This window comes from Aspergillus welwitschiae (genome assembly GCF_003344945.1).
Source record: "Aspergillus welwitschiae strain CBS 139.54b unplaced genomic scaffold BDQ94scaffold_50, whole genome shotgun sequence".
NCBI lineage: Eukaryota > Fungi > Ascomycota > Eurotiomycetes > Eurotiales > Aspergillaceae > Aspergillus > Aspergillus welwitschiae.
Window position 1 is genome coordinate 1 of NW_020798744.1, and position 22,984 is coordinate 22,984.

Consider the following 22,984-nt stretch of genomic DNA (forward strand, 5'->3'; position numbering starts at 1 on the left):
ATCGAACCTTCGATGGCATATACAAGGCCTGCGAATTTATTTTTTTATAAGCAGTAACGTCGTTCATGGTGTGTTCAATTCACATCACAGTTTAGAAAGGAGGACTGAAATCACACTGAATTGCAGAATACACTATTGCAGAAGGGTCATAAATGGGTAATTAAACCAGGGGCTCCCCTTGAATTGACGTGAAACAGACTTGACTCCTCGCATAATTTGCAAGGTCGTACAGCCATACCTAAAGCTTAGATTGCAGCTCCTGAGCACCCGGAAAACCCATCTCAACATTCCCAGTAAACTCCGGGGCCGCCTTGATAATCCGCATCCATCGGTCAGGAGACAGCATTGGAGCAGTGCAGTATGGCTCAATCTCTAGATTATCAAGATGCTCGTCCAAACGGCGCAGAACCGCATCCAGCGCGTTGCACTCCAGCTGAAACTGGGCATCCCTGTTGATTCCGAGATGCTCTGAGTACCAGGCAGCATCCGATTTCATGACTCCCGCCTCGTATAGGGCCAGTAAATCCGGATCAACATGCGCATCAACTGCGGCCTCATAGGCCATGCGCTGTCCGATTGCTATGACCATAGACCGAAGACGGGGCAGAACTTGATTACCGTACTCGTCACTGCGATGGGTGCCGATCTGTTTCACTTTGTCTCTGAGCTCGGAAATAATGCCTGTCTCATGCTGTGCAAGTGGACAGTTTGGCTTTGTGGGTTCGGGGATGGCGTATTGACCAACAAGAAGCTCGGTGGCGAGGCCTGTTGGATGTCAGGGAGAAATTTCTACTGGTGCGAAGTGAAGAAAATGAAATACGCACGAATTGAGAGAACCAAAATTTCTCCCTCTGCAATACCAATACCACGAGTCAAGGTCTACAAAATTAGTGGGTCGTTCAAGCCGTGGTCGATGGGGTTGAGCCAGCTCACCTCAAACGAGACCATTTGGTTATGGGGGTACAATCCTTGAGCGCCGCTCCGCTCAACAAGATTTGCTAGACTCCACTGCCCATTTTGTAGAAAAGTCGCCTTGAGGATAACCCCCAGACCATGTTTTGCCCCAGGGTGTAGTGCACTATCCGTGCTATAGCGATTTGTAATCCAGTCGGCGAACGCCTCCATGACAGCAATCTGTGCAAGCGAGTGCAAAATTGGGAGCTGCTGTGTTCGGAAGGAGATAATAGGGATGCGTTCCCCACGCACACCGGCTTGGACAGTCCGGCGTTGGCTGTATCGACCGACGCAATATGTGGCACACTTCAAATAGGGAATGATGGCCAGGCTCAAAGCAAGGGCTCCGATGCCCACCCGGTATATGGCTGATAGAAATTGGGTGCGCATGTCGGCGGGCATCGCGAGTTCACCCAGCATTGCATTAGCAGGTAGATGAACGTTGTCAAAAGAGGTTAGACCATGGTCGAGCATCCTGCCTCCTGTTATTTGGGGGAGAAGCCTAGATAGTTGTCTGTAAGCCGGGTCGTTTTATATAGCTGACACCAGTACCTACCACGAATGAACACCTTTATTCATTTCCTTTCCATTATTTACCGGCACGATAAATGCTCGAATGCCGCGGTCCTCCTCGTCAACTATTAGTCGGGCCCAGACAATGGCTACTCGCCGAATCCCATCAATTGGCATGGATGGCGGCATGAACCTACACAAGATCAGCATTACGCAGGGTATAGGGTCTGTGCTGTATGAAGCCTACTTTACCGCCTCAGGTGTAGGCGTATGAAGGATAAAGCTGCCATCATGCTGCAGGGTTGCCGTGGTCTTTAGGTTCCTCGCATCACAACCATGGCCGACTTCAGTAAGCATGAACGGTGTACTGTAATGATTTTGGTCAGCTTTTCAAACGTACACATGCAGAAATACTAACGATATATCAAAATTTAATATGCTTTCCATCAGTGGATGAAGGTCGGGTCTCTTGATGGCAAAAGGCGCCATTGTCCCGACCACCAGGTTGAGTTGGATAGTCACCAAGATATGAGCGATGGGGTCTCGAGCAATGATGCTGTCTTTGTGCACTGCCCAGAATTTAGGGGCCAAATGAAGGACATCCTCGATAGTCAAACCTGGTTTTGTTAGGCTCAATTCGTCGGCCTTGAGATGTACTGACGATGGAGTTGGCCAATTGCTCTGGCTCGGTGGTACGAGCGCTTTAGCTCTTCGATACGTGAAACATCTCCATAGCGATCATCGAAGAGTTTGGAGGAGAGGAGGCTAAGCGAAGACGAATTGGGTGGTGAGTGAGACTGCATGATGATTGGAAATCTGCAAAATAATCTCTAAGATTTTATCCTCGGCAGGCAACTTACTTAGAGGTGACTGCATCATTATTACAACTTTATATACCCATATCTACAATTGCTACCTACCCCTCTAGGTAAACCGAATAGTGATGTGGCCAAAAAGCAATTTATTGTGTGATCAGTTTTGCATACTCGCTAAAAGTCGAACTTACAGTCTGACTTCACGAGTATTGGCTCCAGGCGATGGCGGTTGGACTTAAGATCGTCTGCAGATGGTGGCTTACAGAATGGGTAAAGAGTGCTACCTTCATCAGTGGAGCCCTCATCGCCGGCAGCCTACTAGATTCGTGAAATATTTCTTTTTGTCAGAAGCTGATGAGGAACACCAAATCATCACCCTAAAAGAAGTGTTAATGCGTGTGACGGATTTATCACTGTTGTACAAGTCACTGTGCATTAGTGGCTGGCTGACAGTCTCTGAAGTAGAAGGGGTCATTCAGCGCGATAATTCATCCTTTTTTCTTTTCTCATCTCGATTAATAATTTAACTGCACGCGTCACCGTCACAGTATGACATACCCCCCCTCATTGGTCACTATACCATACTGTAGTATGCAATAGGTGATCAAAACCTGACCAATAGCAGAAGGTGGTGCGATCAGCAGTCCTGGGTTAAATAGGATGCATCTGCTGCATAATGGCGAGCGATTTGCTGTACACCGATCGTCTTGGGACACAAGATCAGGAATATGTTGGATGAATCCTGACTCTAACATATATAATTATGGCCTTGTAAACCTGTGATAATCATATCTAGGAGAAGATATTCGCTTTATAGGTACTTCTTTCTGGAGCATATTTGTATACGCCAGGAGAATTCACCATCTGCCATTCTAACCTCGCGCCACCCACATAATGACTATGACACAAACGTAAGCTTTCCTGGTATTGCACCGTCCAATATATCAAATAAAAGAACTGGGGAGCGTGATACAGACCTATAGAAGCAAACTTCTTTTCCTTGACCAAGCGGAAAGATCGGGTTAATCCAAGAGATGTGCAGGGTATCTTCGATCGCCTCCCAGCCGTAAGCCCCGTGTTTATCTTTGGCGAATGGGGGGCCCATTTGTTGGCGACTGGCCATCCTTCGGATCAACAGGCAGCAGCATTGCTGCCCATCTTCAAGGCTTTCCGTTCCCACACATCTGTGGTAAAAAACTCGTTGGAGGGTAGCGAGAAAAAGCATCTCCCAGGATGGGGAAATTTGTTCGTAGGTCTTGCGTGCTCCCTTTATCTTCACTGCATCATAATGTTGGAGCTACTAAAGTATGTCTGGAGTTGGCCGAATGGCCGTTACGCCCGTAGGGCTGGGAAGGTTACTTAATACCAGTTCATCTGTCTCCTGTCTTGTGATGATGTAGGCTCTTTCCTTTTTCCTTCTCTTCCTACAAGACTATGTCCTGTGAGTAGGCCGAGTTTTCTGGTTCCCAGCACGACTTAAGGGGCATCTAGGAATTGGGGAAGCAGTCCTTTCCCAAAGTATACTCTCGTCATGGGTCTGCTATATTGGGACGCACACTTTGCATTTGGACACAGTTGTCTAGTTGTAGGCAGACACTTGCCAGGTCAACTGAGCCAGTCTGCAATATATGCAAGGCTCAGCCCTCCTGGCGTTTAATATCACATTGGCTCCATGCATGAGGCCAGTGTTGTAAGTGTCTGTATCGCACCATTTTAGTGCCTCAGTTCGGTAATTTGCTTTTTGTGAGTCATTTCAATCCGTGCTGGAGCCGCCATAGCCGTCACACGCATGTTGGCCGATGTAAAAGAGATTATGGACCAAAACAACTGATTTTTCGCTTCGTATTGCCAAGTCCGCTTGGTCTCACCTGTAGTGAAAATTAAGGGCTGGCAAGCCTTCGGAAAACGCAAGGACCTTGCCTGTACAACCATGGATAAAAGCGGTCAACCCCGTATGTGATTCGATATCATTGATACTTCGCAAGTTTTATGGTGAGGGAAGGTACGTTATCTCGGGATGGCGGCCGGGATGAAGTTATGTGTCAGAGCTGTGGCCTTCAATAACGGCTGAAGCCACCCATCTACCTTGGTAGTCGTAGCTGTGCTATGTCTAGTAGCCAAGCGTGTCTCTTTGATTCTTTGTCCTATATTAAGGATGCTTATACCGATTCATATTAGTAGGCTTATAGAGGGGTGAGGGCAATCGGATCAGTTCCAAATGATTGGATGCAGTACCTCATTCTCCCTCATTTCCCAGAACATATCTGACTTCCCAGTGGATTGGCATCACCCACAACTACCAGAACAACAGAGCATTAACGAGTGATCATGAGAATTCACCCAGCCCCGGCTGTCCGGCATCCCACATTCATCAGCACATAGTCACGCGACGAGCTCATGTATAACAACATTCCCTCATTCCTTGATCATCCATCCCCTCATCTCACATTCAGGCCCTCTTCTGCTATTGGTAATATAGTATCTGGTATTAACTATTCATCATGGATGATATGGGTAAGAATATCGCGCTCACCATGGAATTGCATGAGGATCTGGCTCGACAGGGTCGGGATATTTCAAACGAGTTCCTGGTGCCTATAACAACGGCGTAGCACGGTTGATAATGACGACCAAGCCAGAAACCTTCACTCGCTCAGATTCGCGGCGCCATTATATGCTTCGCCTGTGCCAGGCCGAGACAATCCCACCGAAGGCAGTGGACTGGATCAAGAAGCTTCATGACCTTCAACGGACCGGCTCGACCGAAAAATAAGAGATGTCCGAGCTAGAGTATGATGCTTTCAGTGATCTTGCGGTCACTGCTGCCTTTGCTCAGTCTGTCTCTGCTTCACTGGCATTGCCGCCCGTGACAGCTAACAAGGGCCAGACTTACCTGTCCAAATGCAGGAATCTGGACACTGAGCTCGAACCTTTGATAAGGGAGGTTAACTTGTCCTCCAATCCAATCCCAGTCGACAACCTACGCGAACCAGGAATGGCCCATGGCGCTCTCGCTGCCTTAGGTCAACCCGTCATTGACAAGACCGGAGCGGACATAGGCTCTCTGTATCAAGGATCTCAACGAAAGCTGTCTGTTTAAAATCCAGAACAATATGAAAAGCAAAAGGATAAAGAGCAATTTGCAGCAGCAGCCCCTGGTCTGTCTATACCAGAATCTTCAAGATCCAAGATACAGATTGCAGAGCGACGTCAAAAAGTCAAGACGACCGGCACATTCCTCTGTCTATAGCATTGCCCCGACTACGGAGCCTCCAGAGAAGGATGTTGCACCTGAAACCCCAATTTTGAAGGTCAAACCTAGCACATTCGAGATTCTCCCAACTCTCTTCTTCAGATCCGATTTTAGAGGGTCGATTCCCTGGTCAGATCTTGAAGCTGCCATGGGTTGACCTCAACTTTTCGGTGATTCCGAGATTCGGTTCCGTTTATACATTCTCCCCGCCCCTGGAATATGCTGCCCAGAATGCCATCACTTGGTATCGGCCCCATAAGTCTCGAATTGAGTGCTATCGTCTTCTTATACTTGGAAGACGCCTGGGGCGGCGATATTGGTGGAATAACAAGACCTTTGAGGTAGTCTATTGTTCAGAGATGAAGTTCCGATTATCGTGATTGGGTTAAGCGATCCGAACCAAATATTGTGGTTATCTTGTACTACCGGGAGCAAAATATGTTCTGATCATTGATTGTGCAACTACATCATTGTATGAGATTACGCGCTCTACATATGGTCTCCAGAACATTAATATAGGATCGTAAATCAAACGAAATAAATATTTCCATCACTCAATGTTGACTAGTACCTTCCCCTTTAGTACTTAGATGTGTCTCTTTCCATTCTTACAGGAAATATTCTATCCTATTTATACAATTTGCGCCACCTCTATAAGTATTAGACTCAGGCATCTACAAATCCTCACACCTCTTCACCTCCGTCACCGGCCCATCGTAGTGGTGTCTCCCCTGAACCACATACATAACCAAACTCACCCAAAATACCGCCACGAAAATCACCACACTCCAGTTAAACGTCTCAGTCGTAACGGGTGTTGACTCCGGCCAAAACGACCAAAACAGAGCAAACAGTACGTACAACCAGCCAATGATATTTACCGCCAGACCATAACGTCCTAGCCCCCAGCGAGCAGGGGGCAGAGTATGCGGGTGGAAGATCTTTCGCCAAATCAGACAGCTCATGGAGATGGAGTAGGAGAACATGAGGGCCGCGACGTTGAGGGAGACAATGGCGTTGAAGGCGGTCTCGGAGCCGATGTTGATTAGGGATAGTAGAGCGCTGATGATGCAGCTGAGGATGATGGAGTTGACTGGTAACTTGCGCTTTTCGTCGACTTTGGCGATCCAGTTGGAGAATGGGAGCCCGCGATCGCGAGCGAAGGAGAATGTTTGTCGTGCAGTGGAGGCGTTGAAGAGTATGTTGCTTATTATCACGGGAATGAGGATAATGGCAGTTAGACCATTGACGCCTGCTGTGTTGGTCGCTTGTTTGAAAACGTAGATGAAGGGAAAGCCGGTGTCATCGTTGAGTGAGTCTTCAACTGATGGTGTTGCGAAGAGCATTGTGATGAGCACGACTAGTGCTAAGATAGCGTTGGCGAAATAAGACCAGGTGATGGCAATAGGCACGTAACGGCCTGCATCTTTGATTTCCTCTGACATGTGGGCCGTTGCATCGCAACCTGTATTTGTCAGTGTTGATATTTCCATTCGTTGCGAGTATACATACTGAGACAGCCATAGATGGCCGCAAGCTGGCCCACCATCACAGTTAGACCCATGGATGACCATCCACCGAAGTTCTCAAACTTCGTGAACACTGCTTCAGCAGGCTGTAGCGGGGCCAGAACCCAAAGTGTCACCACAACAACCAGCCAGCAGAGGACGTGAGTTGCCAGAAGCACATTTTGCATACGGGCCATGAATCCCGCACCGTATATGTTGAAGAATAACGCAATGAGAATCATCGCAAACACAAACAATGTGCCTTGCCATCCAGTGGGGTCGTAGTTGGGGTCGCGGACGCTAATCAGGCCCTGGATGATGGTTCCAGTCAAGAATGAGCCCGATGCGGTTCCTGCCTGCCACGCCAAAACAGACATCCAGCCAGTCACGTAGCTAAGGAATTTCTGGTAGCGGGGAGATGCAAATTCGGAGACCCAATGGTACTGGCCTCCAGAAGTAGGCGCCCTAGAGGGTTAGTTGCTGTGGTGATATGTATAAAGACGGGGCAGTTTACATCGAGGCCATCTCAGAGATAGAGACGATGATGAACCCAAATCCAATGGCGCTCCAGACATAGGTCCACAGCATACCTGCCAATCCACCATCTTGCAGCCCTTCATAGTCCGACCTGCTAATGTTTAGATCCTGAAGGGAGTAGCGAAAATTCTGGTTGCCTCACAGCATGATGTACTCCCACGTAGACTGCAATACGGCCGAAAAACTGAGGGCGGCAAAAGACTGGATGTTTCGCTGCGATCCTATTAATTAGCTGTGCGGTATTGTCTGGGAGCTGCATATCTACCTTGAACTGCTGGGTCTTTCCCATCCGATCCATTTCAGTCACGTCGTAGCGTGTGCCGTTGATACCATCCTCCTGACTGGAAGCATCGACTTCTACAGTGTGCGAGCCAGTAACTACGGATTCCTTGGCAGCATCCTGCTGCGTGTTCTGGGTGAAGGCCATCCTGCACACTTCGGACTGAGCCTGAAGCCAGGGAATATAGAGACGGGACCAGTAAAAATCACAGCAACGAAGCCGGAGAGAAAATTGCGAAGAAGAAAAGGTGCAAGGAGTCCCAGGTAGCCGAGTTCCCCTCACCTTATCAACATCCTGGGCGTCAACTTCTTAGCTTTACATTAGTGGTGGCCCTAGCAAGAAACGGCCCGCCACCCGGCCCTGCACCAAGCATATTGGCTGCAGGGTGTACGCGGCACGCAAAAGCAAAGCGCAAATTCTGATCCTTGTCGGTGCATTAGTTCACGGTCGCTCCGACGGCTGGACTGAGGTGTTTTCGCGCAGTTGGAAAGCATCTTAACCAGCCCATGTCTGACCAGGATCTCCTCTTAAGCAGTTCTGTTGGTCTGTGCCCTTCTTCCGCAAGTCTCCACCTTTTTCTTTGACTTGGTCAAGTGTCCGAGCAGATCTGACCCTTTAATCTAGCGAAATGTTTATCCGCTATGCAGTGAGCCAGGGGGCGGTGGGAGCTGAAAATAGCGTGCACATTGCAATAAAACTAATTAGACTAATGGCCTAGTCTAGACAATTCTTCTCAACACCAGTGACAAAGCTAAGGAAGCGCTTTCGCAACGAACTGCCCTTAGCTTTCTTGGCGAGCCATGCCAATTTAACGCTTATCTTCCATTTTCTTACTTGGCCGAGCTTCCGTTGGAATTGAACAGTACTCGCCAATAGGTGGAGATGAGTATAGGATCGCTAATTATTCTTTAGGTTCTACCCTTTCTGGGATACAAATTCACAAAGTGTACATTAGAGGTGATATACACCGTGGCAGACTCCTGTAGACCCCTATTCACGCTCTCAGCCCCACCTAGCTTTATTCAGGGTAGGTCTTCCTCATGCGGCAACAGCAATCAGTAATTTTCATCTCAATCGTGGACTGGTGGGTCCAATCTGTATCTTCAAAACGAAGCCAATGACAGACCAGACTGGTCATAAGAGAGTCGCAGAAAACATAATCGGCATTACATGTAGTGTTTTGCTCATTTTCGACAGCACAAAGATGATATTATCCCTCTGAAGTGAGTATGTAATAGTACTCTCTATAACCTTGCCAGTATATCTATTTTCAAATTAGCTTCAGTCTCCTTCCTACTCCTCCGAACAATCTCTCCTGCCGGTAGTATTTCTCTCACCAAGCCAACCGCAGTGCCCGCAAACGTAGCTAGTCGCCCATTAGGTCCATAACCTGGGTTACCCTTCTTCAGAGCATCTTGGTACAGATCGTAATTTTCCTGCTCAGTCACCTTACCTGTCACAAAGTCTCTGTGCGTTTCGTTCACAATCCCTCGAGGAGAATATTTAGGCGGCCAGCGGAGTAACCCTCGTACCCGGTCATAAACAGCCGAGCGAATCGTATGAACCCCGCCGTCACTAGCATCGAGAATGGCTTGTTGGTATCCCTTTGGTATGGAGACTTCGAGCGAGGCTAGGAAACGAGTTCCCATCACTACCCCTTCAGCGCCTAAGGTAAGAGCGGCTGCCACCCCTCGACCATCTACCAGGCCACCTGCTGCAACGATTTTTGGTTTTATCGGACCGTTCGGTATGACCGAAGTTTCCGCACTCAGCTGGTCAATGACTTCTGGAACCAAAGACACAATACTAGCAGAATGTTGCAATCCGTGACCCCCGCCATCACTGCCCTGCACGACAAGCACATCAGGATGTAGCTTAGCTACAGCATCAAGCGCATCCTCGACACTTCCCACCTGCACCCAAATAGCCACACCCCCGCCAGTTTGGGCCCGGATCCCCTCCACCCAAGGAACCTGATCTGCAGCACTGTTAGATGGCGCAAACAGCCACACAGCACATGGACGGTATCGCACGATGAGTGGCAAAGCCACCTTGATATCAGCTCCCCAGCTTAGGAACCCGACACCAACCGGTAAGTTCGGGCCCTCATATAGCTGGAGGCGGTTCTGGTCGAGAGAGCCTCCCGCTGCCTTATACTCTTTCACGAGCTGTTCGGCCTTCTGGAACTTGCTTTCTAGGTTTGACACGTCATTTCCACCAGCAATAAACCCTATTCCTCCAGCTGCGGACACAGCTGTGGCTAGCTCGGGGCCAGCGATGTTCAACATGGGAGCTTGTGCTATCACTGGTGCTTTGGTCCATGGGTAGGTTGTTTGAAAAGTAAGCCTATGATGCATGATTATGGCGATGGATGAAGGTGCGACTGAAACGTTGAGCTGGCTTCCGGAAACTTTAATTTGTATTGAACGGTCATCGGCATAGCAAGTTCCCTGATGGAGGTGTGGTGGGTGGCTGCTTGTAAAGGAATGCTGGATGATCGACCTCTTCCCCGCTTTCTTTCTCTTCTTCCCCACCAGCCAAAGGCGATCAGACACCCGAGAAACAAGGCACCGACTAATGGGGTCCCTCCCGCCAGACCCGCAATATCCGCACTGCTGTGCCCATTCTTGACGTCATAAGCCAACTCTTGACATGATTTTGAATGCATCTTTCTGAGATGTAGCCTGTTTCATTCACATCTCACGGTTATCTGTATGAGAGAGAGAGCAATTTCCACCCATACTATGCCATCAAACCTCTCAACATCCTGGCATCCAGTAATGTGTGACTCCATGGAAGATATATGCAGCAATCAGGAACCAAGATACTGCACCAACATCTACCACAAGAATGTCAGAGCGTTATTAAGCTTGGTCTATCCTTGATTCAAGCAAATGAGTTAGTAACGTTTTGAGTGAATTGTTGACCTGACTATGAAGAGTTTTGGAAGAGATTTTGGTAGTGTTCTTCCTGTGGGGCATCAGTTTGAAGCCTGAGATGTTGACTGTTTACCTTCATGACTAGTGTTTCTATGATAGGCTCTGCGGCAATCAATAGAGTAATATTTATTGTGCCCGAAATGATATCCGGTGGACTTCTGTATAAAACGCAACAGATCATGTCCTATATGTCCATCTCTAAATGAAGCCAACCAACTTCAATAAGGAAAGTGATTTCTAAACGCGTACATGACAAATAACTTATTCTCGATGGTAGAAGTACTTGTTATGTTAGGGAAGTCAATGTCTATTCGAATAATAGCGTAGCCCAACCCTATCTCATTACAACAGCCAGCTCGTCGGATTGATAGACTTCCCAGATTGCATCGCATATAGCTGCATGGAAGCTCCCGTAGAATACTGACGGGTTAGCATACAGCAAAACCGGCTGTCTCCAAGCATTGGAAGCTCCCGGCAATTCACTGGAAGAAGTTATCACCTTCAGCAGAATATGGAGCAAGCCACCTCCCATTGCTCCAACCTAGCCGGGTCTTACCAAGTTAATCACGATAATTTTCAACACCTCCCCTTTCACAATGCCTATAAGAACGCCTCTTTTCAATTCTCCCTTGGCTTAGCATAGACATCTGTGTATTGCAAGCAAGTCTACTGCCTACACGATGGCAACCAGCGCATCCACTGATAAGCCTGAGCTTGTCTCCTGGGAAGTGCACCGAGAGAACAAATTCGTTGCCAGTGTGGCTAAGGTTCTCACCTATCATAAGATACCATGCGTCCTGATTGGTCAGGCCTATCATAAAATTATTGGAATTCCTAGCAAAATTCATGTAAGGTAAACGGATTCCCTGAAATGGATAGATGCTAAGTTTAGACCCAGACTATTAGTTTCGCAATTGAAGATGGAGACCTTGAGCGGGCTGGAAAGCTCCTAGACGAGGAAGGGCTGTCACGTCAGTGCAAGAATGGAAGTCGCTGCCGCTATTCTCAGGCCAGATTCTGCTTCAGCAACCCCGAGCCCGACTTGCTATTCCACGTGGATGTAGTTCAGGGCAGGACGCCACTTCCTGAAGCCGGGCATCTCAGCCTCTTTAGCAAAGACAAATGGCTTCCTCATGTTCCCGCCCTTAACCTTGGCCCTCCGGGTGACAGTAATTCTTACTTCATTTTGGCAAACGATAGGCGCCTGCCCTCTTGGTGTGAGGAGCATCGCAGAGCGCGTAGAGATGGCGACCGGGTTACCGCGTCCAAGTGTGTCTGTGGGCTTATTGTTGAACCAGAATACACAGGTGGTCGATATAGGGATAATCTTCCTCCCGTTAATATTCTCCGTCCCGCCCGTCTCATCGAAACGTGGGTGCGCTCTCAATTCAACGAATGGCTCATAGAGTACCACCGGGATGGCGAGGCTGGTGACGACCAGGGACGGTTCTGGAACGGGCTGTACTCCTTCGAAGCCTATAATTTGTGGAATCCTAGTGCGTTCGAGCCGGAGTATCGAGAATGGTGGGCATACGTACGTCTTACTGTCGATTGGGTCCGAGGTAAAGCAGCACCCGAAAGACGAGATGCGGCCGCGGCAGCTCGAGAAGCACGAGTAGGACTTCAGCGTAATCGGGAGCAGTTGATGAAACGGCTCAAAGAGAGTGAAAAGATGCTTCCTTGTATTGGTGTCAGCCCAGTCTAACCGGCTGCGGCTTGATGGCTCGGCGTTTTCTCCATCTGCTTTTAAATGCGCGGTGGCAGTGTGCCAACTTTGCTTACTTGGATTTCGTAGCTATGAGAATTCCCAGTGACATTATTAGCCAGACGCGAAGCGTTATTTAGCTGATGGAGGTTGAAGAAATGAATTGCTTTCCTAGGAATGAGAGAGAAAAAGGTAGAGACAGGGAGTATGACAGCTCAGATCTACCAACGTAGGGCCCTAATTAATCCAACGCCGCCTTGTGTTTTGATGACTCATCTATGTCACGGCACAACTTGCTCCGGACCCAATTTCGGATGCCCATCTTCCATCTAACCATGCTTCCTGCCATCCGCAAGCAGTTTCTCTTTCCATAATTCGCATCCACCACGAGCCTTGATGCCAACCAGACGCATCTGGGGGTGCGCTCAACGCGTGTCTCCCGATCTTGCCGGGCGGTCATCAATTATCGGGGGGTCTACGAGCCCGCGTCTGCCATCGGTGCGGTTCCAAAGCCACATTCTCTCCCGAAATATCCACACCACTGTTCGGAACACAAGAAGACGCACTATACCGTACCGTCATTTGCATCAACCTCTATACTTTAGTAGCAGTCATCAGTCACGCACCATTTTTACTGAGTCCATACCACCAATCCTGATACCTCCCGTCATCTTCACGGGTCTCCTCCTCTCCCTATGGACCTGGAAATGCTTCTGGATTGTAGTGATGCAAGAAAAGCTTCTCTATCTCACATGGCTGCCACCGTTCGCACGAGCCGAAAAGATCTCCGACTATGAAACTGAATGTAGGCCGGTGCGCTGGCAAGCGCACCAAATTCGGAGTCGCGATGGTACAAAACTATCAGTATGCGAAGGTCGCATTCCTGTTAAAGCCACTTCTTCTGGAAGCATTCAGCAGACGAAAAATCACAGTAAGAAGAAATTAGTAGTGATTTGCTACTTCCAGGGCAACGGTGGCTCAACTCCCATGCGTTTGCCCCTTCTATCGCAGTTCCTGCGCGCAATCTACGCCTCTCCTAAAACTTCTCCTGCTGCTTCAGCGTCTGAAGAGAAGGACTACGTGGTAGTAGCTCTCTCCTACCGCGGATTCTGGACATCTTCTGGTCGTCCTACCCAGCACGGTATTGAGCTCGATACTCAAGCTTTTCTTGATTGGGTTACGGAGACCTACACTGCCCCGGACACAGATCTCCAGATCATGCTGTGGGGGCATAGTCTGGGTTCGGCGATTGCGACCACTGGTCTCGCTACGTATCTTCCGCGGTCGCGCAATGCAAATTCCCAATCTTCGGCTCCTATTGCTGGGATGATTCTCGAGGCGCCTTCCTCCAGCGTCAAGGACATGCTGATTAGCCTCTATCCCCAGAAATGGTTGCCGTATCGATATCTTTGGCCGTTTTTGCGGAGCCATTGGGATACTATCCTTGCTATGGAGCGGATGACACGCTGGAGGGATGATCTAAATGATGAATATGAATACAGTGCGGATGGCAATGGTGGCGGGGCCACATTGCCACCAGTCCTAATATTGTCTGCCGAGAAAGATGAAGTCATTCCCCCACATGCAGCAGATGAACTGGAACGGGAGGGCAAACGACTCGGCCTGGATATGTCTCGAAAACATGTTCTTGGGGCTCTTCATACGGAGATCCCGGTCAAGGCGAGTGGGAGAGATGCTATGGTAGAATTTATCGGTCGATGTACGTCTAGCCCCACGGGGGATAGGCGTGATGTTACTTAGTACCTACAGGAAATTTGCCGGTCAATTGCCCATAACATCTTCTGGAAAGAATTTATCTCATGTTACTTTTTCGGGTAGTGTTAGCTTTGTATACACAACCCTAGATCAAGTCCTCAAATCCACCATTTCAGGCTGCACCAATACACAACTCATTCTCCTAGTGCAAATGATTAGAAATCCTCCATTCGGAAAACACTATACGATGGCTGTTCATATGGATGTGCCCTATTCCGCCAGTCACTAATCGACCACGTTCCACATCCAGAGAAAAAACATACATCTTCAACGCCTCCACAGCCAGCCGTGCAACATCCTCACCCACACAAATCGTCTCAACCCTCACCTCTGGGGTCTCCTCCAAAGCCCCCACGGTCCCAATATGTGGGTTGGCAGCATCACCGGGTCGGAACTGTCCCGTACCAGCGGTGGTCCAGCAACACTCTGTATACTTCCCGCCTGGGTAGCGGCCCGCGCCGGCAGCGAAGATGGCGGCTTTGCAGGCCGCAAGGCTGGTCGGGGGAACATTGAATATGAGGCGGAATTGGGTGGGAGACATGTTCTGATGGGGTGGTTACTGGATATGCTATGACTTTTCGCCAAAACAGATGAGGGGAAGACGAGGATGATGGTTTGGGTTATGGAGAGAATCGATCTTGAGGCTGTGTTTGACCCCTCACGCTTGCCTAATGCGGAATGGTGGCTATACGCCTGGAGGCAGGGAAGGTCTTTCGGTGTAATTCAAAATAACAGCACTTATTGAAGAGACTTATATGATAAAAATGCTGTGGACTTCATTGCTTTTGCCTATGTGTACATACTGGGACTCAGTTGCTACATCCTGTTACCCTACCCTGCAGGTCCTGGTCGATCCCCCGTGGCTCGTTGCAGATCCGACTTGCTGAGAACCCTTCTGCTACTATAGAATCATTCATCAGACTTCGCTACTCAAACCATTTCAGTCCCCATCCGACGCAATCTAGGTCCATACCGACCCAGCAGAAACGGGATCGGGACCGCCACCAAACAAATGAACGCCAACAACGTCGATCCCCTAGACAAACAACTATTAGCAACTCTAGGTCAACCTGTTCATACAGTTTATACATACCACCCATACCCTAACCTCCTATACAGCTGAAACCCTACCACCGAAAACACCGCCGCAACAATAAACCTCGCCACCACAGCCGCAGCCAGCGCACTAGCTGCATACTCCTCGAACGCATCGACCAAATACGACTGTACACAGATATACGCCGTGACCATGCCCAGTCCCAGGATCGCAGCGCCCACGAGCGTCACGATCCAGTAGACATGGTACTCTGCAGTCCACCCGAAAATTAGTAGACCAATGGGCACGATCAGCATACCTACTTGCATAAATGGCAGTCGGAATTCGGGCATGCGGGTCGCCTTGCCGGTCTTTTGTTCGTAGCGGGCAGCAAAGTACCGGTATGACGGGTTGGAATATTTCATGCAGAATGCGACGCCTGCGAATGCGCCGAGCCCGGCGCCGAGGAAGGCTAGGCCGGTGGTTCCATGTGTCCAGTGGTAGCTGTGGAGGTTGTAATTGGGTTGAGAGGCAAAGAGGAGGGTTATCGTTACCATGTGGAGGTAAAGGAGGCCGAATACTCTGTTTCACTAGTTAGTGCTTCGCTGCTGGTCAACGGGGATATTCAGTCACATACAATGCCAAATAGAGACTCACAAATGTGCATATTGGCGAAAAGAAGAGAAGGCGTAGTGGACGTAGAATAGACTGTCGGAAGACCTGAGATGCTTGCGAGCCCACCTCAACCCGGTAAGTGACCCCAGGATTCGACTTTTCAAGGGCTCTTTTCCGACGCTGCAGCAAGGCAGGCGCATATGTTTCCTTCTGAAAGAGAACAGCAAGACCGGTGGCTACACCAGCGGCTATAGCGACCACCCACATCATCCATCGCCAGCCTTGAGTGCCGTAGGCGATGAACCCACCAATAACGCCCCCAAGGACCGGACCACAAATAGGCCCCAGACCATAGACTGCTTGAGCCTTCCCCCGTTCCTCGTGTGAAAACAGATCCCCGATGCTGCTACCGCCTAGACTAGGCCCCGCGGAGCCAGCCACGCCCGCTAGGAAGCGTAGGACAACCAGTCCGGCCATGTTATGGACCAATGCACAACCGACGTTGAGGATAGTGAAGATAGCGAAGCAGATCGTGTAGATAGGACGACGGCCAAAAATCTCCGAGCATGGTGCCACGCCTAACGGTCCCAAGGCCAGGCCCACGAGATAGAAGGCGATAGGAAGGGCTGGGGTATAAGGGCTCGTTAGACGGAACTCGCTTGCGATGTCGAATACCCCTAAAGTTAGTATTGTTGATGCGATTGGTGAGAGCGTTCCTTGGAGGGATATCAGAAGCACGTTGAGCCATTTCCGGCTCTTTGGCCAGTTTCGAGGACACTCTGGGTCGTCTGGTCCATTCCAGTCCTGTCAGGTGTTTGGTTAGAATTGGGGTTATCGCTTTAGCCAAACAATGCGATACTCACAACAACAATATCGGAGGCGGTGCTTCCAAATTCTGGAATTTTTTCTGTGGTTTCGAGAGGTCTGCTGCTGCCCGATGCAGATTGCTCTTTTTCATCTTTCTCGATCATTGTGTTGTAGATGAGACTCGAACGTGAAGAGTCACGCCTGTTTAGGGGACAATTTTAGAAGTACATCGACCGATCTAATGTTAGGTGCCTGACAGAAAATGGGGAGCAAAACTGCATAAATATCCATTGCCATTCGCCCCAGGCTGTCTGTAAGAATAAGTCTTTGTACAGAGTAGTGCGCTATATGCTCGAAGCTTAATCCGCTGGATTATTATGCCCGTTGCCAAGCGAAATCGGTCCCTCCCTGGGCAACGTCCCATCCATCAGAGGCATCCATACGCCACGATTCAACAACCTGTCCCACGATATGTTGAACAGAATGTACCCAGGCATTAAGTTTAATTTCAATCAAGACGGCCCGTCAAGCTTACCCAACATCACTAACAAAGTTTAGCCGAGAGTTTACGTATGCCCGAAACTTTCAGCACAAGCAGCATTGAAGCATATCCCAAAAGCCAGGCATGACGGATTTTGTTTGGAGAATACATTGCTTCTCAAGACTGCACGGCATCAAGGGTAGACCCCTGTAATTGTCTCTAACGGCTGCCAGGAGCATAAACCCCGTCATTCGTTCCCGGGCTGCAGGCATAAATTGTTGCTGCGAGTAGCCGCTGAGCCGGGTTCTAGTCACGTCGTACAAATCTGGAGATACATCATGATGCGGGCTGTATATTTCCACCCAACTATTACACGATCAGCAAGGTTCTACTAGCGTTGGGTGTGGCGCACGGGTAGCGAGGCCTCCACCGGTATATTGGACGAATAAGGATATTGCTAGCTTGGAAAGATGCAACACCACATAATCGTATCATCCGATGGATTTTGAACGGTCGTTACAACTGTCGGGTAGATACATGGCCGCAGGGATGAAGAACAAAGGGGTAGGGAGAGATGCTGAAAATGAAGCGAACAAACAATCAGATCACCTGATCACCCCTACCCGAAGATGATCGACTTGTCAGCGAGCATAAAATTATATGACTGAATAAATTAGAATTAGAATTAAGCATTCCACCAATTTTCCAAAGTTACATAGTTCATCATTCATTCCACACGCCGTCCCATTAAGGCTCCCGCACGAAAGTGCCCACCCACTCCCCCCAAGCCAACACACTCTCCTTCTCCTTCTCCAACCACTCCAACAGCTCCTCCTTCCCCCAAGGCTTCTCCTCCAGCGGCTTTCCCAACGCCAACACCTGAAAGAAATACCGATGGGAGCCGTGTCCCAATACCGGCCGCGGCCCACTCCACACATTCTGGTGCCAGTTCACCCCGTACTGGAATCCCCCCTGTAATGCCCTCTTGCTCGCATCTGTCACGGTGACATCGTCTGAAGAGATAGTAGTTTTGTCCTTGGAAAGTCCGTAGTACAGCCCATGCACTATTGGATTCGGAAGCGGGGCATCCGCATCCTCCACGACGAGCACGTAGCTGTTGATTTTCTCCGCGGACACCGAGTCGTTGGGTACCGTCCAGGAAAGAGGCGGGAAACGGTTCGCGCCGACTTGGGTGTATTCTGCGGGTAGTGGAGATTGCGACGGGCCCACGGACGAGGTTACCGCGATGGTGGGCTGAAGGGCTTGAAGGACGGGGCTGGTGCGCGTGAGCAATTTCGCGTCGCGGCCTCGTTTGTTGCGCAAGAGACGGCCCAGGAAGGCCTCGAGGCGAGGAGGGAGTTTTTCCATGGCTAGATTGGTTGGGTTTGGGCCGGAGATTGTTGAAATGTGGAAGTCATTAGCTGGATTTGAGTTGGGTTGGCCGATACTATTTAACTGTCGATGAAATGTAGATAACGCCCCTATTGCATGTCGGGCCCGATAGCGGGCCGCACTTGGAAGGATTAGGAAAACAATGTATCTTAAAAGCCAATATCCGGGCAGGAAGAAGTGAAGGGCTCAAGACCCACCAGGGCCGTGCAGAGAGATCTTCAAGAGCTTTTAGCCGTCCTGGTTATCGGACCGTGCAGAGAAATATATTCCGGTGGGAGATAGGTTGAGTTTGTTGGCCAATCTTGAATAGTTTGCGATGATCATCTGACGATGGCGTGCCAGCCAAGGACGGCGCCATCGGTAAACCATGGGCTTCGTATCGGGACTTTCGGAGTTTCCCAATGGAGAAATGAGATAGGATCTGTTAGGGTGGAGAGTATGAGAGGTTGAAGCATATCCCTCTCCTAAACCCGCTCGTTAATGACTATGTAAGCTTACTCAACCTTATCATCCACATGCACATTCGTTGGGGATGGAGGAAGGAGAAAGGATGGCGCGGATGGATGATTGACTCTACCTCTAGTCACTGTTAGTATAGAGGGCTAAATTACTGAGCTCTTTTCAACAAGTCGTCTCGATGGTGTAGTTGGTTATCACGTGGGTCTCATACTACAGTATGACGTGGAAGCATAACTTCCATGCGATCCCAAGGCCGGGAGTTCGAACCTCCCTCGGGACAGATCTTTTTTCTCTTTTTCTTTTTGCTTTCCCCAAGTACAATCAAATTTTCTTCCCTTCATCAATTAAATCAATTAACCACACCCACTAGATTCCATTGCCAAGCCGTCCTTCGTAGTCAGATGCATTGTCAGACATTCCGTTTGCCACATAGTAGCCTTTTTTTCTTCCCGATCCACCATGCCGACTGGAGGGTGAATGAAGCTGATCTTCATCTACTAGTAACTCGCAAATATATATTTTTCAATTACTAGTACCACTAGTACTACTACATAGTAATCAGTGGACAGGGTCATTGTTAGGTATGATCTACCACTTTCTCTCCTCATAACCCTTGCCAGCCCTGTCGTCATCTGCTACACGACCTTTTTTCGATTGAAGCAGCGTATAGGATACTCTCCTCCCACGTGGCCATACAATGTGCCCAGGTGAAGTCCGTCCACGCTGCGCTGCCAATCATCACCACACATCAATCTCAGTGCGGCCGGGTTGTGCACTTGGAAATCTAGCTGTCAACCAAGAACAACTCGAGAATCTCTTGCTCTCCAGGCCTTTTAGCTTGTATCACGGCTCTGGAGACAGCGTGCCCACCCAGCACCACTTCCCCGGTGAGATTATGCGACATCACAAATCTGCTATGCAGGGTTAAACCCTCCGAGGGACATTTGCGAAGAGCGCAATGATAGAGGCCTTCTTGCGGCGCTTAAGCAGCCGGCTGGCTTAACGGAGGATCTTCAGGTATTGGCAAAGCAGGAGCAGGACAAATCATGAATTGGAATCAAGCATTGCGATTGACGCTGGGTTGACCAAGATCGATCTATGTGAGGTGCCTATTTTGCAACTTGAAATAACTGCATAGCATGCGCTAGCTTGAACTTCAAGGGTTTCGTACTTTGCTCATGCTCTAATGATTTCCCCAATGTCCTCGAGGCACCTGTCTATGCAACGCAGGTTCAACATAGTCGGAACAATCGGACAGGAATTTGCATCTATATCCAGTGTACCAAATCCCTCCAACCCCAGCGATGAATGATCGATGTACTTTCCTGTTCTCAGAAGCGTATTAAGGCTCTAATTGGACTACTTGGACCCTGGAAATCTTTCATCGGAGCCTGGGCAGGGTTGCGGGTAATGCTCTTCCGCAGTGGAACTAACGGCTAATGCCCTTCCGCGGTGGAGACTCGAGACTCAAGTTCGGAAAGACCTTGTGTCGATTTAGGTAGCGATGGTTGTAATCAGGACTAGTATGGCAGTTAATTCATCTATATTTTGAGGAGCTGGAATTTCAACTGACCAACTTGATGTGCTGGAAGATAAACCAGCCCGCTGTAGTATCCCTTAGGGGTAAGGTGCTTCCTCCACTAACCCCCGGTAGGACGTGTTAGACAGGACACTAAACACATTGATTATAAGCACAGGGTCTAGTCATGACTATCCGCTCTTCGAACTCTGTAAATATGCGAGGAGTTTAAAACCCCGTGTGCCGTTCTGAACCACCCACTTCAGGTCGGTATCCTTAAAGCCAACTATCATCTATACACCTAGCGAACCACCATGACCCCAGCCACGCTTTCAATCTTCCGTAAGGGCGCAACAGCTCTGATTACAGGAGCTGCATCCGGAATCGGCCTCGCCACAGCTCAGCGATGCTACTCCCACGGTATGAACCTCGTGCTCCTCGACCGGGACGCCACCAGACTCTCGCAAATCACCAAGCACCACTTCCCACCGGAAGGAACAAGCACGATCACAACCCATGTTATCGACGTCTCTTCAAGACTTGAATGGCAACAGCTAGCGCCGCAGATCAAATCATCCCACCCACAGGGCATCGACTTCCTCATGTTAAATGCCGGAGCCGGGTTCACACCCCAGGAAGGGAAAACATTCTGGGATGACGCGGAGTACTTCGAGAAGACCTTTGCCGTCAACACTCTGGGCTACACAAATGGGCTCGCTGCACTCCTGGACAGCGTGATCACAGTTGATAATAAGAATGAAGCTGAGCGAGCAATTGTCTTGACCGGGTCTAAGCAGGGAATCACGAACCCGCCAAGTAACCCGGCATATAACGCGTCGAAAGCCGCTGTTCGGACTATTGCAGAACATCTGTCCTTCGATATGGCTAAGGCTGCACCCAATGTCAGCGTTCATTTGTTGATTCCAGGGTGGACGTACACTGGCTTTCATACTGCTGCGTTTCGAGAAAAGCCCGCAGGGGCGTGGATGCCGGAGGAGGTGGTTGATTTCATGGTTGAGAAAATGGCAGAGAAACGGTTTTATATTCTTTGTCCGGATAATGAGGTTAGCGAGGAGCTGGATAGAAAACGTATTCTCTGGACCACGTCCGATCTTGTCGAGGGTCGGCCACCTTTGACAAGATGGAGAGAAGACTGGAAAGAGAAGGTGAGGGTTGGAATGGAGCATGTCTCGCTCAATGGGATGGATAAGTTGAATTAAAGAAACATTTGGAGATAGTTTAATGCTCTACATAGGGTGAAATAAAGAACAATCCGGTACATACGACCACAGGGTGTGGAAAACAGGGCTTCCCGTCCGCTCAGCCGTACTTAAGCCACACGCCGGGAGGTTAGTAGTTGGGTGGGTGACCACCAGCGAATCCCTTCTGTTGTATGTTTTTCTCTTTTTGCATTTGTCTTCTGCCCTTCACTGGTAGCCCAGTTTCCTTGAATTCGCTCTTCTCAATTTTGGCCTCGATGCTGTCGTTTTTCCTTCCTCCCGTTGAACAGAAACTTGGTGACGCTAACCACCGTCACCCACTTCCCATTAAAGAGAACCTTCTCCCGCACTGGGATGTCCCTCATAAAGACCGTCCAGGTGGTGGCACGAGTGCCATCTGTGCTGCTAATCAGATAGCGCCGGAGACTTCAAGCTCTTTAGTGTATGCTATGCTAGTGGGATACTATCTACCCACATTTGCGAACTTTGTGGTTCCAACGGTTGAATCACGGCGCACGTACAATGCCGTTTGGCAACTGTTTCCTGTCGTAGTACCTCTGCTACAGGCTCCCTTGCATCGTCTAGTCAAGACATGTTTCAGAAGTAAGAACAAGACACAACAGAAGGAAGAACGTAAGAAGAGTATGCGTTACGCCCGGTACGCATATGGCACGTTCGCTTTGCTCTCTGGACTTACGTACCTTCACGCTCGATACTCTGCGCCAGATCATGCTTCGTTCGCTAGTGCCTTTTTGCCCGGGTTGAGAGGCCACTTGGAGCCTGTCACCTCATTTTCTGACGGGATTGCGAGGTTCCTCCAGTATGATGAAGTGATATCCATGGCTAGTGGGTTCATTTGGCTCACGTTGAAATTCAAAGAATTGAAAGATGCTGGGGTCTCGTTCTCTTGGTTGAAGGCTGTTGGGGGACTGGTGGGGACTACGGTTACGCTTGGCCCTGGAGCTTCGTTTGCGCTGGGTTGGGGCTGGAGAGAAGAGATGATGCATAAATTGGTTGGTGACAGACAGTAATTGGTGTTTATCTTGACGGGATACAGCATCTGTTGTCTGTATGTGCTTCGATCTTCATTTCGCTACGTGAGGATGAATGCGGTGATCCGTCTCTGTAATGTTTCTTCGAACTAGTAGTTTCCACGTACGTAGATTTTGAGTTTG

The 22,984-nt window shown here is 49.3% G+C and overlaps 11 protein-coding genes and 1 non-coding gene across 12 annotated transcripts; 6 read left to right on the forward strand and 6 right to left on the reverse strand.

The window, feature by feature from the left end:
* Positions 1 to 170: 170 nt before the first annotated feature.
* Positions 171 to 2,270, reverse strand: BDQ94DRAFT_184058 (putative acyl-CoA oxidase; the record flags this gene model as incomplete). The annotated part of the gene is made up of 7 exons (XM_026774549.1): positions 171 to 765; positions 825 to 879; positions 934 to 1,456; positions 1,511 to 1,660; positions 1,715 to 1,834; positions 1,886 to 2,084; positions 2,129 to 2,270. 7 exons carry the CDS (start codon positions 2,268 to 2,270, stop codon positions 239 to 241), a joined length of 1,716 nt encoding a protein of 571 aa, XP_026620963.1. The 3' UTR covers positions 171 to 238.
* A 2,788-nt stretch (positions 2,271 to 5,058) lies between these two features.
* On the forward strand, positions 5,059 to 5,382 carry BDQ94DRAFT_175096 (uncharacterized protein; the record flags this gene model as incomplete). Its single annotated transcript, XM_026772448.1, has 1 exon — positions 5,059 to 5,382. The coding sequence occupies one exon, from the start codon at positions 5,059 to 5,061 to the stop codon at positions 5,380 to 5,382; it is 324 nt and encodes a 107-aa protein (XP_026620964.1).
* A 700-nt stretch (positions 5,383 to 6,082) lies between these two features.
* On the reverse strand, positions 6,083 to 8,094 carry BDQ94DRAFT_152870 (GABA permease). The gene is made up of 5 exons (XM_026768056.1): positions 7,846 to 8,094; positions 7,723 to 7,793; positions 7,558 to 7,671; positions 7,048 to 7,508; positions 6,083 to 7,000 (listed from the first exon to the last, which is right to left on the reverse strand). Exons 1-5 carry the CDS (start codon positions 8,005 to 8,007, stop codon positions 6,210 to 6,212), a joined length of 1,599 nt encoding a protein of 532 aa, XP_026620965.1. The 5' UTR covers positions 8,008 to 8,094; the 3' UTR covers positions 6,083 to 6,209.
* A 680-nt stretch (positions 8,095 to 8,774) lies between these two features.
* BDQ94DRAFT_152871 (nitronate monooxygenase) lies at positions 8,775 to 10,339 on the reverse strand. Its single transcript, XM_026768057.1, has 2 exons — positions 9,198 to 10,339; positions 8,775 to 9,124 (listed from the first exon to the last, which is right to left on the reverse strand). Exons 1-2 carry the CDS (start codon positions 10,215 to 10,217, stop codon positions 9,071 to 9,073), a joined length of 1,074 nt encoding a protein of 357 aa, XP_026620966.1. The 5' UTR covers positions 10,218 to 10,339; the 3' UTR covers positions 8,775 to 9,070.
* A 1,140-nt stretch (positions 10,340 to 11,479) lies between these two features.
* BDQ94DRAFT_175099 (uncharacterized protein) lies at positions 11,480 to 12,504 on the forward strand (the record flags this gene model as incomplete). The annotated part of the gene is made up of 2 exons (XM_026772449.1): positions 11,480 to 11,647; positions 11,698 to 12,504. The coding sequence occupies 2 exons, from the start codon at positions 11,480 to 11,482 to the stop codon at positions 12,502 to 12,504; spliced, it is 975 nt and encodes a 324-aa protein (XP_026620967.1).
* A 357-nt stretch (positions 12,505 to 12,861) lies between these two features.
* Positions 12,862 to 14,875, forward strand: BDQ94DRAFT_184064 (alpha/beta hydrolase). The gene has a single exon (XM_026774550.1). It carries the CDS (start codon positions 12,901 to 12,903, stop codon positions 14,263 to 14,265), a length of 1,365 nt encoding a protein of 454 aa, XP_026620968.1. The 5' UTR covers positions 12,862 to 12,900; the 3' UTR covers positions 14,266 to 14,875.
* On the reverse strand, positions 14,436 to 14,821 carry BDQ94DRAFT_175101 (uncharacterized protein; the record flags this gene model as incomplete). The annotated part of the gene is made up of 2 exons (XM_026772450.1): positions 14,436 to 14,490; positions 14,544 to 14,821. The coding sequence occupies 2 exons, from the start codon at positions 14,819 to 14,821 to the stop codon at positions 14,436 to 14,438; spliced, it is 333 nt and encodes a 110-aa protein (XP_026620969.1).
* A 366-nt stretch (positions 14,876 to 15,241) lies between the features above and the next one.
* BDQ94DRAFT_184067 (MFS general substrate transporter) lies at positions 15,242 to 16,960 on the reverse strand (the record flags this gene model as incomplete). The annotated part of the gene is made up of 4 exons (XM_026774551.1): positions 16,795 to 16,960; positions 15,954 to 16,735; positions 15,370 to 15,898; positions 15,242 to 15,316 (listed from the first exon to the last, which is right to left on the reverse strand). Exons 1-4 carry the CDS (start codon positions 16,900 to 16,902, stop codon positions 15,242 to 15,244), a joined length of 1,494 nt encoding a protein of 497 aa, XP_026620970.1. The 5' UTR covers positions 16,903 to 16,960.
* An 846-nt stretch (positions 16,961 to 17,806) lies between these two features.
* Positions 17,807 to 18,897, reverse strand: BDQ94DRAFT_152879 (YbhB/YbcL family Raf kinase inhibitor-like protein). The gene has a single exon (XM_026768058.1). It carries the CDS (start codon positions 18,585 to 18,587, stop codon positions 17,967 to 17,969), a length of 621 nt encoding a protein of 206 aa, XP_026620971.1. The 5' UTR covers positions 18,588 to 18,897; the 3' UTR covers positions 17,807 to 17,966.
* A 345-nt stretch (positions 18,898 to 19,242) lies between these two features.
* BDQ94DRAFT_t244 lies at positions 19,243 to 19,350 on the forward strand. Its single transcript has one exon. It is a non-coding gene; the product is annotated as a tRNA-Met (tRNA).
* Positions 19,351 to 20,903: 1,553 nt separating this feature from the next.
* On the forward strand, positions 20,904 to 21,809 carry BDQ94DRAFT_163131 (SDR family NAD(P)-dependent oxidoreductase; the record flags this gene model as incomplete). The annotated part of the gene is made up of 1 exon (XM_026769679.1): positions 20,904 to 21,809. The coding sequence occupies one exon, from the start codon at positions 20,904 to 20,906 to the stop codon at positions 21,807 to 21,809; it is 906 nt and encodes a 301-aa protein (XP_026620972.1).
* A 257-nt stretch (positions 21,810 to 22,066) lies between these two features.
* BDQ94DRAFT_175105 (uncharacterized protein) lies at positions 22,067 to 22,840 on the forward strand (the record flags this gene model as incomplete). Its single annotated transcript, XM_026772451.1, has 1 exon — positions 22,067 to 22,840. One exon carries the CDS (start codon positions 22,067 to 22,069, stop codon positions 22,838 to 22,840), a length of 774 nt encoding a protein of 257 aa, XP_026620973.1.
* Between the last annotated feature and the right edge of the window lie 144 nt (positions 22,841 to 22,984).